Source organism: Simochromis diagramma, unplaced genomic scaffold (assembly GCF_900408965.1).
Source record: "Simochromis diagramma unplaced genomic scaffold, fSimDia1.1 OVJJ01000483.1, whole genome shotgun sequence".
NCBI classification, from domain to species: domain Eukaryota; kingdom Metazoa; phylum Chordata; class Actinopteri; order Cichliformes; family Cichlidae; genus Simochromis; species Simochromis diagramma.
This window is the reverse complement of record NW_024386835.1, coordinates 2,299,542-2,314,950: the sequence shown is the minus strand read 5'-3', so window position 1 is coordinate 2,314,950 and position 15,409 is coordinate 2,299,542. Positions and strand designations below refer to the sequence as shown.

The window sequence follows — 15,409 nt, the reverse complement described above, 5'->3', positions numbered from 1 at the left end:
CAAGTTTCATAATGTCTTGTGGCAAACACTACATGCTCATATATGTTCACATTTAATGTGGTGATGTCACTCATTACATTAAAGGGAGCAGCGATGCTAAATAATTAAAAACACACACATTTTTAAATTTGCTCTTGTGAATGTCTGTCACTGTAACACAAGTCATCTTAAGAGTAACAGGCAACAAATATCTGCAAGCTACAACGCCCTAAAACGTTAGTTCACACCCTGACCACAAACCTAAACTAAAGCTTCAAACATGTTACTGTAAGCCATCTGACATTCTGTTTCATTTTCTTAAAGAGCATGCATTTCAGTGACAAAGAGATTTCATGTGAGAGATACAGAAGAGTAACTCTAACAAGATAATCGAGCGAAACCTATTCCACATAATGAATAGATAAAAAAGTATGATTCATTTTCCGATGGCTGCTTCCAGCTGGATAATGCACCATGTCACAAAGCTATTATATACCACATTAAACATTTTCTTTTAATGTCTCTTGCATTAAATAAGGAATGGACAAAGGTCTGTACACAATTCAGCATACAAATAAGCTCCAGATTACTTTCTTTTTTTTCTTTTAATGTTTAAGCCAAAGTTTTATCCACATGAGGATGAAACATTTAGCTTTATTTTTAGATTTGTGTAGATTTTTTGCCTGTTTCTTTTATGTCTTAATGAAAAAAATGTCATTTTTTCAATGAGGAACATCTAATGAGGCAGTTACTACAAATTATGTGTATACATGTGCAAGGGTGGGACAGAGTTTTGGGTGGTGGGTGGAGTGCTAATCGGATTAAAAATTAACTCAAGCTATATAAAATTTGAGAAAGAGAAATGCTGCTGTCTTAAAAGACTGGCTTCAACGTGACATGGCGCTGCTCTGATGCGAAGGGAAAAGCTGGAGTGATTGTTGGTTTATACATAAAGATCAGCTCAGGGTAAGATTTTTTACACTTTTGGTTCGTTACATGAGTCTTTATATGGCTGACTGCATGAATTAAATTATATTGTGGGATTATGTGATAACACAATACTCCATGGCTATTTTATTCCATTTTGACTTAAATCATAAGCAATTAGGTCAAAATGTATCACTTGATGCACTATAGTTATCTGATTATTTAAAACTTGCTATATTATTCCTTAATTATTCTTATTTCTAGCAGCCAGTTGAGGTGGGATGAGGTGAGAATAGATAAATATAAGTATAGGTAAAAAGCAATGGAGTGATAGCAAATAAAAATAATTGTCATACTATATGCACAAAATATGGCATACACATCACAGCTGCAGGAGCTGCTCAGACATTGAAATCCATGCCATGAAGCTCCTAGCACAGTTTTTGTGTTGATGCCAGAAGAAGTTTGTAGCCTTTCAGCTCACCTTTTTCCACCTCAGGACTCAGCGACTCATCATCGCAACTTGGTTGCAGCTGGGATAGGCTGCAGACTATCACAAAGAGCTAACACAAAGAGCCAGACAACTATTTGCACTCACACCTACAGGCATATAGAATTACCAGTTAACCTAACACCAGTAATTCCATGTCGCTGGACTGCGGGAGTGAGTGCTAACAGTGGCACTCACCCATTCCTTCATAAATATTTGTAAAGGTGGACTGCGTGGCTACGTATTTGACTTTCGTCTTTGAATACAACTGAATTCAAAGATTAAGAGGTGTGGCACAATACTTCATCTACATGGTGTTTGCTCAGTCAATAAGCACCTTTCAAGTTTTTATCAACAGCATAATGTTTCAAAGGTTAAGCTCCTCCTTAGACTTCTGAAAAGAAAGAAAAAAATGTAAACAATAAAATAGGAACTGCTCATGTTGGCTAATAGACATGTATTTGACGTTTATTTGACAGAGATTGACAATAGACAATGCCATCCTTCTATCACTTATCTGGGTTTGTGTTGCATGGGCAGCAGTTCGAGCAGAGAGTCTCAAGTCATCTGAGAAATATGATCTCTCCAGCCAGTCATTGGTCTGCCCTGAGCCTAGGCAGACAATAGACAATGTTGTGTATTGTCCATATACAGCTGACGTGGTTATTAGTTCAAAAGGTGTTAGAGGAAGCACTGAAACAGTAGTGTTTACTCTGTATTCTGTTATGAACACACTAGAGAAAGTTTACTGTAAGCTTGGGTTTCAGCTGTAACATACAAAATTCAAGAGGAATGCTCATGAAATTCTGGAAGAATGTCTTGTTTTTCTGGGATATACCTGAATCCCACAAATCACAAAACATTTTAAAAATTCAGTCAAAAAATGCATCACAGTCAACAGACAGAGGAAAAAATAATATGAAATCAACAACCTGCTATGAGGTTTAGTTCACCTTTATTTTTAAATACTGATGGCAAAGCACTTTGTATGTTGTGTGCTTTAGTAAAAACTAGTACTTTAGGTCTGTGTAATTTTATTGGACAGGGAGCTCATCATTTTGTATTTTAATGAGGGCGTTGTCTGTCATGTCTGTCCAAAATATTCCATATTTGTTTAACTGCTTTTAGATCTGTTTTCTTTCAAAGCCATGGCATCATTTTCATAGTCATCAAACTAGTTAGTGATCCCTTTGGCCCTGCTGAAAAGACCACTCCAATCAGGACAGAAATGTTTCATCAAGTGTATCATTAACAGATAAATGTGGCACTTAGGGCAATTTTGTGCTGATTTGCTGACCCTCCACCCCAAAAAAGTCACGTTCTGTAACTGTCTCTGGTCTTGAACTGTCCCTCAGCAGAACAGAGTCACAGATCCCATCATTGAAATTGCCAAGGTTTCAATGTGTACCTTTTGGTTTTCTGCATAGCGCTCTTCATGCTGTTAACAGCACGAGATCTACAAAGTCATTTGAAGCACAAAAAAAGGGAACAAGTGAATCATTTTATGAAGAAATGGCTGTGGTCATGGACAGCAGAATAGATTAATAGATTACATAATTCACACGAAAGTTAATGGACTTTATATAATGATGGTGATGCCACAGAAGCAAATTGAAGCTTTACCAAACCAGTATTAGGCCTTTAGAGACTGACATAATATTTAAGGCTAATCAGTGGGCAGATATTTGCTATGCATCTAAAACCACGTTTTATCTATCCATGAACCAAGATGACACACACCAGTTAGTTAAACTGCATGAGTGTCTTTAAAGACATAAAGACCTGGATGATATCTGATTTCCTGCTTCTATATTCAAATCAAACTGAGGTTATTGCACTCAGCCATAAAAATCTGACATCCAGCCAGATGCTTATTCTGGATGGCAACATCCTGTCCCAGAGTGATACTGAAAAAACTAGTTCCTGCATTTGTTACTTCAAGACTGGACTACTGTAATTCATCATTATCAGGATGTCTAAAAACTCCCTGAAAAGCCTTCAGTGGATCCAAAATGCTGCAGCAAGAGTACTGATAGGGACTAGAAAGGAAGAGCATATTTCTCCTATACTAGCTTCTCATGCTTTGTTCCCAGTGAAATCCTGAATTGAATGTTTAATCCTTCTCCTTATATGTAACGTCTTGAATAATCAGGCCTCATTAAGACCTCACAGTACCATGTCACTTTGAATCAAGCTCTTCACTCTCAGACTGCTGGCTTACTTGTGGTTCCTAGAGTGTTCTGAAGTAGAATTGGAGGCAGAGCCTTCCATTTTTAGGCCTCTCTTCAGTGGAACCAGCTTCCAATTTGTATTCAGGATACAGACACCCTCTCTGCTTTTAAGATTAGGCTTAAAACTTTCCTTTTTGATAAATCTTATAGTTAGGGCTGTATCAGGTGACCCTAAATCCATCCTAAGTTATGTAGCAATAGGCCTAGGCTGCTACATATTAAATGTTTATATTTGAGCCAAATGCAAAAATAGATGTGCTTTAAACCAAATACTCAAAAACTCATATTTTAAGACACTCTGGGGTCAACAATAATTTGATATGCATCATTCATACAACTATATGAAAATGAGTGCCACAGTTCTGCACAAGGCAGATGAGTACCACTAAGATAAACTGGTGCCTTAAAGAAGCAGTATTTAACTATACTCAAACAGCTTTGCTGCATCGTTGTAAACTGAAGTTACACAACACATCGCTAAGTGTTGTGGAGGACAGTTCAACAGAGAACAAAGAACACCTTAACCACAGATACATGGAGACGCCTCCCATCTGATTCCCTAATGTGTAAATTCACTTGTAGCTTACTTATGTCTTTTGTTTTTCTTTTTACCTTTAATCCAGTGATTCACAGTTCAGTGAAGTGATGGAGGGAACACATTTTTCACTGGTTGCATTGAGTATCTTCATCTTACTGACTGTGAGGTGCTGGTGTGAAGAAGAGGCCTACAATCCACTGACAGAGGTATGACTAAGTCAAATGAGATGCACTCACATTTCCACGCAGAACTTCGCAGCCACTTCAGCAAACATATTAAATAAGAAGCTGAAAAAATAACAACACTGAGCAAAAGGCTAACTTGTTTTCACTGTCCCCCAAGGCTGGATCGGACCGTGATTTGAAGAGATTTGATGACATCGGTTATGACAGCTTTCTGGGTCTGATGGGACGGAGAAATGCTGCTCTGACAAACAGTATGCCAAGAATTTAGCTCCACTTTTCCTAAGAATGAAACTCATTTAACCTGTAGTTGTTTTAACATAAAAAGCAGCTGAATTTGCTGTTAAACAAGTTTTCATCATTGTGCTTTACTGAATGCAATATTTTTCTTTTGCAGGGGACACTGATCACAGCCTTGCTGATCTGTTGGGGTGGAGAACAAGTGAGTGCCTTTGGAATCAGTAGAACAGTTCTTACTAGAAGGAAGATGTGCTGATAAATGAATTAGATGCATTTTCTTAAATCTCAGGTCACTTTTAAGCACCTTCGGAAACACTTGTTAGTTAGGTTTAGACTCCAAAAACAACATGGTTAGGCATAGGTGTTAAAACAGTAACAGTAAACCACACTTGTTGATGGATGAGCTGGGAGCAACTGCTCGCTCTCAATCAAGAGGCAGCATTACACTCTCTACAGCCTCTCCTGATTTTTTCACGCCTATCACAAGAGCTCAGGCTGAGATTGTGAAAAGGTGGTGGATCTGTCAAGTCTGGTATTCCATGGCAAGTGACAAATCTAGTTCCAGGAAGCAGTGAGCAGTGTTTCTTGGTCAGTGTAGATAGCTTGAAAGCACTTTACTTTTCTTTGCAACAGGTATGACTAGTCTGCGTGGAAACAGGTATGCAGAAAAGAGGAGGCAGTTTCACTGATGATGGAAGGCTTAGGTAAGAAACCTGCCCACTTGAGAAAAAAGAAATACCAGAAAGAAAGTTATGTATCGCTTTTGTGCAAATGTTTTGACTGCATTTTGGATTTTTTTTCCCCTCAGGATGGAACGCTTTGTTTAATGGACACATGACACATACTTGTATCATGAACCCTCATGGTGAAACTTCGGCTTTTCCATCGCGCTGTAAACCCTCAGGGCTACTGTACTTGTGGACAATGTCCATCCGCCCATCAAATATTATTCACAGTCATAGTAACCCTGCATGAATGTTCCTCTGCTGTGATGAGAAAAATGCTCTGTGCAAATACATGTAAACAAAATCAAGATATAAAATAAAATATGCTTTTATTTATAGTGATTAAATTACCATTTCACTAAAAACAACCCTGCACACTGATTATATCATGTGTGCTCACACATTAAAATGAACTCATATCCACACTGATGTGTAACGACTCAATTAAGATTTCAATTCCAACATAAATACGTTCCAAATATAAATATAGCACTGTACACCATTCCCTTTAAGAAAACTCTGAAATGAGAAGATTGTCAAGGACCATTAGAAATGATGCGGCTGATATCAAATGTGAACGTGAGCGGCCAAAAGAAAGATGAGAAGAAAAAAACATTTTTTTAAAACATGCTCTGGTGAACATGCATGTGTTCGTGCACATACTACAGAAACCAAGTGTAAACACAAAGTTATATTTGAAAATATCAACCTCATACATTTTTAACCTTGAAGAAAATGTGGTCATAAAAAGAAAAAGAAAAAAAAATGGCTACCGTTCCATGAAAACCTTTAGTCACTCTGCAGATATGTGCCAAATTCCTTCTTCTTCTTTCAGCATTTAAGCTCACCTTTGGTGATTACTGCATCTACCACAGGTTTAATGTCTGGTTAGAAACTAGCAAAAGAGCTGTTATTACTTTTATTTTTTACATGTGCAAAGTGTGCCAACTTCAAATGAGGCCTGACTGGCAAAGAGTTTCAAAATAACACCACCTTCGTCAAACTTAAAAAAACAAAAAAGACATTCACTGACTTGAATGAAGCTCAAACACATTACAACAGATGGATTCGGTAAAATAAAACAGCCATCTGAATCAACACTCTCTTCACGCTCATGTCACAGTGCTAAGTCAAGTGTGCAGCTAATGGCTGGCTCATACAATCTCAATTTACAAGGCACAAGCTAATGACTCCACTGTAGGAAGATGCAGGAAACTGTGTGCAGCACGTTACACAGAAAGGTAACAATGTGCTGTGGGTCGGTTGATTAAGATCATTTTTCATTCCAGAGAAGACAAAACAAGTTTGACTAACTTGTTCTTCATCCGACTGACTTCCCAGAAAGTCTTTGCTGACTAAACAAAGTCATCTTTAACAAAAGAAAGAAAGAAAGAAAGAAAGAAAAAGACCCACAAGCGCCACACAATCAGCCCGATCACATATAACAGCTGAACAGGTTCATCAGCCTTCACTGTGGTCTTGTGTGAAATCTTTGGCTGCATTGTAGAAATTTAGATTCCTTTTAAAGCATAACAGTCACCTCACTATTGAGGAGTATGCAATCAAAATATTTTCCTAAAATACATTTAGTAACGTATGATATCGGTTATATCAAATATTAATACAATCAGTTGCCAGTTTATTAGGTAGACCTAAGAACACATAAATTCTTCTTTCTACACTAGTTTCAGACATGTTTTATGTGTAGTTTGAACATTGCACAGCTGGATGTGTTAATTAAACAGAGAAAACTTCAGGATGGATTCTGTTTCAGCTCGTCTACCTAATAATCTGGCAACTGAGATCATTTTTAATAGCTGTTACTGTTTAATTAAGGCTGAATGTGTGATAAAAAATGTATTTTGCCAGATTTTGAGAGTAATATATATATATATATATATATATATTTATTTAACCATCCATGGGACAAAATATTTCATTTGATAGAGAATAAAAGATTGACCTATTCATCACTTTTTTAAAACCTTTTTTTTTCCACTGTTACTTTGAAAAATAGGAGATCCACTTTGATTAGCCTATTTACTTTTTAGGAAAACAGCAGTTTTTCACCAATTCTGATGTCTGGTTTACCAAGAGATGCAGACTAATGGGTACATAAATATTATTAGTTAACTGTAACTACTTCACTTAAGTAAACCTTTTAGACTTATGCAACATCTTGGTTTAAAACATGTCTTCAAAGAAGGAACTTGTCAAAACACAAAACAACCAAAGATAAAAAGTAAAGAGATGCTACCCTTGTATTTTATGTGAAAAGGCTTTTAAGCACAATCCTAAACGCTAGTGTTTGGGAGGCATCAAACTCTCGTAAACAACAATATGATCTGACATAAACCAGGTTTCAGGCACATGTAGCTATAAGTGTGAACTGAAGCCTAACAACTCCAGCAAGCCTTAAAGAGTGTTAGAACAAGTTTTACTGGGACTTTGTGGTAAGAAATGAAAGAACAGAAAAGTCACTTTTTTTAAAATGCACTGGAAATACTGGTTTACTTTGTTTTCAGAACAACAGAAAGGTGAGTCCTGTTATGGAACAATCTGTGAAAACACCTGACAAAACTGACATACAGAGCCACAGGTCACCTTTTAGCATGGGGAACACCCAGTCTTGCTGTCAAAGTTCACTAGCAGTCTAAGTGGACAAAGTTTTTATACTTCACTTTGATTATCAGAATGGATACCCAAACACTCAACACCCCAAATCCACCGCATATCCTAATGATCAGTACCCTCAACACTGCTACAAAGTCCTACTGTTATTTACCCTCTGCAGCAGCAGGACCATCTTTACCATCTACAGGAGGGGGATCTTCATTCTGTCTCTTGTCAGTTCTGGATAGGTCTGGATGGACTAGTTTTTGTTCCAGCTTTTTGTCTTTTTTCCCAGCATCCCAGGATTCAAACTTATTTATACTGTAGCCAAGTGGGGTGGGAGGCTGATAGCGATATCTGTAGCCAAAGGCATGCAGGTGATAAGTGTAATATTCCATTAAATACATCCCTACAGCATCCACGTAATGGAAAGATACTGACATGTCCGAGCAGCAGTTAGGACCCTGAAAAAAAAGGAGAAAAAAAAAACAAGATATGGTTATTAATACACATGGAGGAATGTTTGTTGTGTAAACAAAAGAAAATGTCAATGTGAATGGGTGGAGTACAAAAGAAGACGAATTGTCTTGCGTCAGACTATTTATTCATGCTTGATAAATCCAGAAATGAATGCAAGACTCCATCAGTTTGGTTAAACAGTAGGGCTGTAACAAAACTGCAGTACCCAGCCCACAGTCTTGTTGCGATATCACCATTTTGTGGGTCTAAACACCATGTGTATAAATGCTAATTGACAGTGACAATGTTGGTAACACGCATCATGTTCAAGATGCTCATGCAGATTATGATTTAACCAGGTGTAGCTGTGCTAGTTAATGACTGATTAAAGAATGCTAGTCTGGTTAAACATATAATGCTAAAACTGGATCTATTATGCACCCTTGCGGATTTTATTCTTGGACTCTACTAGAGTAGCTTTGCAAGATACAAAATTTTGAATTAGTTCAACCACTCTCTTATATTAGCTGCTCTTCCAGTAAGCTCACTTTATTCAGACTGGCTGCACCTCACAAGCAAGAGAGTGCAGTCCAAAGCTTCAGCGTTTGGCTAACAGAGATTAAGCATATAATGCTAACCTCAATATTTAAAAATCCATATTAGCTTCCACCACTTTGCACGCATGCCAGAAAGAAAAAACAACAAGCATAACAGGTCCACTTTAAACATTGTTCTAGTATGGAGTGAAGTGGAAATGCATCCAAATATTGGATTTTATTTTGCAGGTGAGAATTCAGTTAAAATATTAATAGTGTTCAGCTTTCTTTAAACCTCTTTAATAGTGATGTCAAGAGTAAACACAATGTCAACGGTGTTTGCCACACTTGCCTCTGAGATGGGGTAGTAGCAGTAGCTCCAATACCAGAAGCTCTTTGGAAATTTGGCAGTGAGGTGCTGCTCAAGGACAAAGGGGTGAAATGTCTCCCTATGAAAAGAGTCTCTGGAGTCTCCAGCCAGCACCCCAACTTTCTCCATGCACTGCCCCATTGCCAGGTCCTCTACGGAGGTAGTATGAGTACACTGTTTGCTTTTAAAACCTTCAACAAATCTTCGCAAAGCCTCTTTGCTCAGTACGTAGCCTGCACCACCACTCATGTAGCCCTGTTTAGTGTAGGGCTTGAATCGTCTGCCGAAGTAAATAGGTTCCTCAGGTGTGTGGTTTGCAAGAATCCAGCGCAGGTTGTCCACTATGACGTAGGTGTCGTCATCTGCCTTGAGGAACCAATCGGCCTCATCTGCATAATGCTCATAAGCATAATGGTAGGCCCGAATTGTTTTCCAGTACAGCTGATCCCGACCCTCCTTTGTACCTAATCCCACTGTGGGGAAGTCGGGGTCATCCACAGAGCTCATGAAGACAACAATATTGCAATGGCGACTCCAAGTGTACTTCACATGTCGAGTCTTCGTCTCCAGGTTTTTGGGTCCAGTCATCACCCAGCAAAGAATACGCACCTTTTTGTACAATTCATCAGCCATGCGGCTATCCTCACCTGGTAAGGACACAGAGACGTTATTATCATTTCACTGACTGAAACAAAGATAAGTCCAACTGTTTCAGGAACCTCCTACAACTACTGATGGTCCTGGAGGGTAAACTAATGGAAAGATGTTTTGCTCACATGTTATTGTTGGTGACTGTGCTTCCAGGTTCGCAAATACTCAATGCAGAAAAAAGACAAGATTTCACATTTAATTTGCTGATGGCAACTTGGAAATACTGAGACTAGTCATGGTTGGTAATAATTCTGTCACAAAAAAGCAGTGCAGATCAGTGCAGTGCAACAGCTATTTAGATAAACAGTTTGGGCAAGTTACCAGTAATGAATTACTTCACCTTAATTTCACATCAAATCTGAGTACTCAAGGTATATTTGCACATACATAAGATACCAGATTACTGGAAAAGTGGGGATCAATCAGGTAATAACATGCTTTCATGCACTACAACACCCCATGAAGTGTACGGACCCCTGCAACATTTTACTATAGCATACAAAATCTGTCTGCCTGTGAGATCCTCCAACATAATCAGGAGTTGAGCAACCAAAATTGGCATAGTACACAGGTACTGCACATATTAACCCGATGAAATTCATGAATATTATGAAATGCCTGGCAACCACCTACCAACGGGTAAAAGAATCCATTTCAGCATTTATGCACCTATATTATTTTATAAAAGTGTTATACAATTGATTGGTGACTCTGTGTGTATTCACTTTTGTTTTTGCAGGGAGAACAAAAAGCTCTAGTAACTAATACTCATGACTCAGTACAGTGATATGCACCTGTGCTACATGTTCCTGAGCTTTCACATCTTTCTTCTTCCTTGTGGATTCCAGGTCAAGACCTGCCGACTGCTGAGCTTCCTGAGGGTGCAGTCAATGATCTCCACTTTATCCTCATGATTATATGACTATTGATTTCTTGTCCACAGTTCTCACTTGGTAATGTTCTAATCTTGATTGGTTATAAGGGATTTATACTTCTTTGCTAAATCTACGCCATAAGCACACCACAAACCTCTTTGAAATCCTAGATTGTGTCCTGATGTGCACGTCCCTAGAAATGTAAACACACAGCTGCCCGTAAAGCCCACTTTTGACTACATTACTGCATCATGGGTTTTACATAGATTCATATCATACAGAAAGTACTCAGGTATAACAGGAAAGGCTACTTAGCGGTTATAAACAAGGCTTGAGAGAGTTATGGCTGTAGTAAACGAAAACAGCTGCAATCTAAAACAAATGTAACTTGGCTCTGTTAATCGTCAAACACAGAGCACATTTTTGTTAATCAAAATAAAAAATATTGAAAAATAAAAAACGGATTACTGCAGACATTTCAGTTAAATAAGGCAACAAGGTGACTCCGAACCTGTGCTCTAAGTGAATGAATATGTACAATCTTCAAGGATATAACTATGTAGCTCGTGGTCACGTGCAAGAGATAAAGTTTTATAAACCGGACTCAACCCTTTTCCTTGTTGAGAACATATGTCCTAAAAGTCTGAAGATAAATAGAATCACATCCTCACTTGGCCTGAAGATAAAATATTGTTCTGGTTTAAGCCAAAACATTTCACCCCTTTAAAACATTGAAAGGTTTTTACCTATATTTGTAGCTACTGAAGCAGTTCATGGCTTTCTATGTTTCGCTACCTATACATATAATGTACAAACTTGCCTAGCAGAAAGTGAGACTACTATGGTATAAAAGGGACTACAATGAAGAAGTGAAATTTAAAAAGGAAGTTTTCATTTATGCTGTAAGTGTAGCTGACCAAAGTCCAAAGCTGAATACCGTAAATTATTAATTTATCAGAAGATTCAAAGTCTGAAACACACAGATTGGTGTTTAATTAAGGCATTAAAGAGGCATATGCTGTGATACCTATGTGATGAGGGTGCTCGAGGTTGAAAAGTGCAGACCCCTCTTTCTTCCACATTTTCTTTTCCTCCTCGAGCTGTTGCTGGTAGTCCTGAATTCTAGCCAAGGTGGTGACTTGATGCATTGGCAGAGTCTTCTCAAACCAAAGCTGCCGCAGAAACACGTACAGTGTAAAAGTTCCCACCACAAAGCCCGCATAAAATGAGATTCTGGGTCCGAGGGTCTTCATGGTGGACCGGATGTCCTCACGGGCAGAGACTTAACTTGGCAGCAGCTGCGTACGAGAGCAAAGGAAGCATGGACCTAAGTTTCACTACAGTCTCGAGCTGTAGACGTGTTGACTATGAGCATGATTACAAGTGTTTGTCACTCCCTGTTAAAGGTGTGGTTTACTCACCAGCTTTAGCCTATCAACCATATCAGCTTTATGACAGCACACAGCTAGTCCATAGGTGTTCAAACACTTCCGCGCATAAAGCGGCGTTTTTCTTCAGGTAGCCCAGCTAGCCACACTTGCTAAGTTAACACGTATGATGGTGGGTGTGGGGGTGGGGTAAAAACCTGCTAAAAGAATATGTATGTTAACCGAGAAAACAAAATTTCCCCGGAAGAAAAATAGAACTAAGTACAGTCACAGTCATAACCAGTTAATCGGTTTCTCCAGTCATGTGTGTTAGGACAGCTGGTGATAGCTAACTGGCTAGTCCGTTATTTTTCCGAGTGCTAACGTTAACTTTCCATCACGTCGCGGTTACACGGAGCAAGAGGAAACGACGCAGCCCACCGACGGGCTGAAAAAAATCCTGACAGGAATAAAGTCAGAGAGTTTAGTGAAACTGTCACGCAGATTACAATAGTATTACTAATATTATACGAAACACGCCAAGAACTACATCTAACTTGTCTACCGCTTCCTTCCGTCTAAAAAAAGTAACTTCCGGTCAATTTATTCAGAAGAAAAGCGCAGACATGTTTTCACATAAGTTAATATGGAGAGTGGCGTGTTTTCTTTATAAAATAATACGTAATAATATGACTTTTGTTTTCTCAGAAAAAGATGTGAGTTGTGGAATATATTTGACTGTGAAAGTTGAGCATAAATACAGTTATATAAACAAAGGAAGCAAAGTCTGGTTGCAGTGACAAAGAGAAAATACAAAAAAAAAAGGACTGACATTTGTTCCGCCTGTGGTTTCAACACACGACTGGATCATGTGTTGACCCCATCACTTCTTCTTTGTCTGTTCACTTCTATGTTTCTTCCTTTTCTAACTAAATTGATTTCATTAACAGGGGTTTACATATGTGGTAGGATAAAACTTCCAGTGCATAATTACTGTTCTTTAAAGTGTGTTGATATTAAATAAATGAATTAAATAATTATAAGAGTCATGTATCAACAAAATTAAAGCCGAATGTTAATTTATACCTTATTTCAACTGTTATTTTTGTTACCCAATTTGGGTACAGGACAGGTTTTAAAACGGAATAAAATTTTAAAATTCAGAACAAGCACTGCAGTCAAAAATGTCCAGTACACACATTGTTACAAGCAGCTTTATTGGTATACAGATACATATAAATCAGTTGAACACTTCCACTGGTCCTATAGGGATTCGCTTAAGAAACACGAGGCACAGACAGAGGTTGTGGCACAGTCTTAAGCACTAATAAAATGACCGCTCACCCTAATTCAGAGATCACACTCTAATACTGCACACAATCCCACAAGAAACCAAACTGATCCCAGTGAGCAGACAGGCTGCCACCACGAAGCCCTAAAGACAGCAGGACCCAGAGATAAAAATCAATAGTGCCATTGTAAAGCGCTTTGGGTGCCTTGAAAAGTGCTATATAAATCCAATCTATTATTATTAGTAGTAGTAGTAGTAGTACAGGAATAATCAGGAAGATTACAAAAAATCAAAGAAAAAGTATTGTAGAAGTTGCCAGATGATACATGTTTTTTTGTTCTTTTAAGATCGTATGTTTCACTGTCAGCCCCTTTTCATACTGCACACTATGTGTTCTCATTTCAGATTCCACTCTATAATCTTACTTAACATAGAGAGGTTTCTTATTTCCAGCTAAAGTTACAGTGCAAACATATTCTTGAGAGCAGGAGTCTCAAACTTGCACATATTGATGTGAAGAAATATAATACAGTTCGGCCCTTGAAATTGCTTTTTTTTTTATTAGGGAGGATTTGTTTGTTGTTGAGAGCAATGTTAAAATAGGTTCTTTAAAACACCCAAAATTATTTAATATGAAGGCAAAATGAGCAGAGAGTAAACATGTCAAGAGACTGGCTGTGTTAGTTAAGTGAGAGTTATTTGTAAAGAAAACAATTTTCACTTGCAGTCAAAAACTAATGTGTACACTTATATATCTGCATTTTTATTTTGTTAAATACAAACAAAATTATAGCAGAAGTGCTGCCACGCGTCTGGCCAGAAAGAGAGTATCAGTTAGTTTATTTGGTAGTTCAATGAAAGGCTTCAATTAGTTAAGAGTGAGGAAAGAAAATTGTGTTCACGTTTGCAATTTTGTCTTGTTATACAATATTTGAAATTTAGAAGAAGAAAAAAACACTACATTTTCAGAAATATTTGTGGGTGTTTTCTTGTTTGTTTCTTTTGCACTACTTGAACACTAAAGTGGCCCTCCAGTGAGATGACAGTGCCAGCAGTGGCCCACAGCTCATTTAAGCTTGAGACCCCTGCTTTAGAGCATATTTGTCTCCCATCTATAATGTACATTCTCTGCACTATCATTAAGTAATTTTTACACGTTTGTCAGACATTCAAACCACAAGAAGTTTGGATTTCTCACCCAAAAAGTGTTTTTTTTATTTATATCTGAACACACTATATATATACACATCTAGAAATAGACTAGTGTATGTGAATCTCTTATGTCTGTTGCACACTTTTACTCGTGTCATTATTGTTATCTTTAATTTTGCATATTTGATTTTGGTGTTGTCTGTGAAGGTTCTCAGTCATCCAGGTCATAGTAATCTAAGGAGCTTGGAAAGAAAAGCATCTGGACTTTAAGTTTCTTGAAGATGTTTCACCTCTCATTTGAGAAACTTCTTCAGTTCTAAGAGGAACTGGTCGAGTCCCAGATTTTTAAGCCTTTTTGGGAGTGTCCCTAAGAGGGTCATTGACCCACTATTGATCGTCTGTCCAATCACATGAACCAAGGTGTGAAAACAGGTATAGGTCACTATCAGTCAAGGTTTCAGGTGTACACATTGTGAGACCTTGCCCTATCCTATCATGTGACTTACTGAGATAAAATGACCCAAAATGTGAGTGGGCGTTAAGACTTCTGAGAAGGGATCTCAAAACTGGATTATAGATAGCAGACCGTTGGTGTCATAGGCATAGCTGGACTGGCCATCGGGCGTACCGGGCATTTGCCCGGTGGGCCGCTGGCGATTTTTTGTTTTTATGGGCCGATGGATTTTTTTTTTCTTTAGGAAGGGTATATATAATGAAAGGTGTTGGATTGGCCAATTGGTCATGATCGACTCTGGGCTGGACCAATTACAACCGAGGAGGCCG

The 15,409-nt window shown here is 38.1% G+C and overlaps 1 protein-coding gene and 1 long non-coding RNA gene across 2 annotated transcripts; one reads left to right on the top strand and one right to left on the bottom strand.

Annotated features, from left to right (window-relative positions):
* Positions 1 to 844: 844 nt before the first annotated feature.
* Positions 845 to 5,496, top strand: LOC120731674. The gene is made up of 6 exons (XR_005695401.1): positions 845 to 945; positions 4,251 to 4,371; positions 4,508 to 4,601; positions 4,745 to 4,789; positions 5,221 to 5,291; positions 5,396 to 5,496. It is a non-coding gene; the product is annotated as an uncharacterized LOC120731674 (long non-coding RNA).
* Positions 5,497 to 5,624: 128 nt separating this feature from the next.
* On the bottom strand, positions 5,625 to 12,760 carry c1galt1b (core 1 synthase, glycoprotein-N-acetylgalactosamine 3-beta-galactosyltransferase, 1b). Its single transcript, XM_040028793.1, has 4 exons — positions 12,238 to 12,760; positions 11,844 to 12,114; positions 9,273 to 9,937; positions 5,625 to 8,389 (listed from the first exon to the last, which is right to left on the bottom strand). Exons 2-4 carry the CDS (start codon positions 12,067 to 12,069, stop codon positions 8,090 to 8,092), a joined length of 1,191 nt encoding a protein of 396 aa, XP_039884727.1. The 5' UTR covers positions 12,070 to 12,114; positions 12,238 to 12,760; the 3' UTR covers positions 5,625 to 8,089.
* Between the last annotated feature and the right edge of the window lie 2,649 nt (positions 12,761 to 15,409).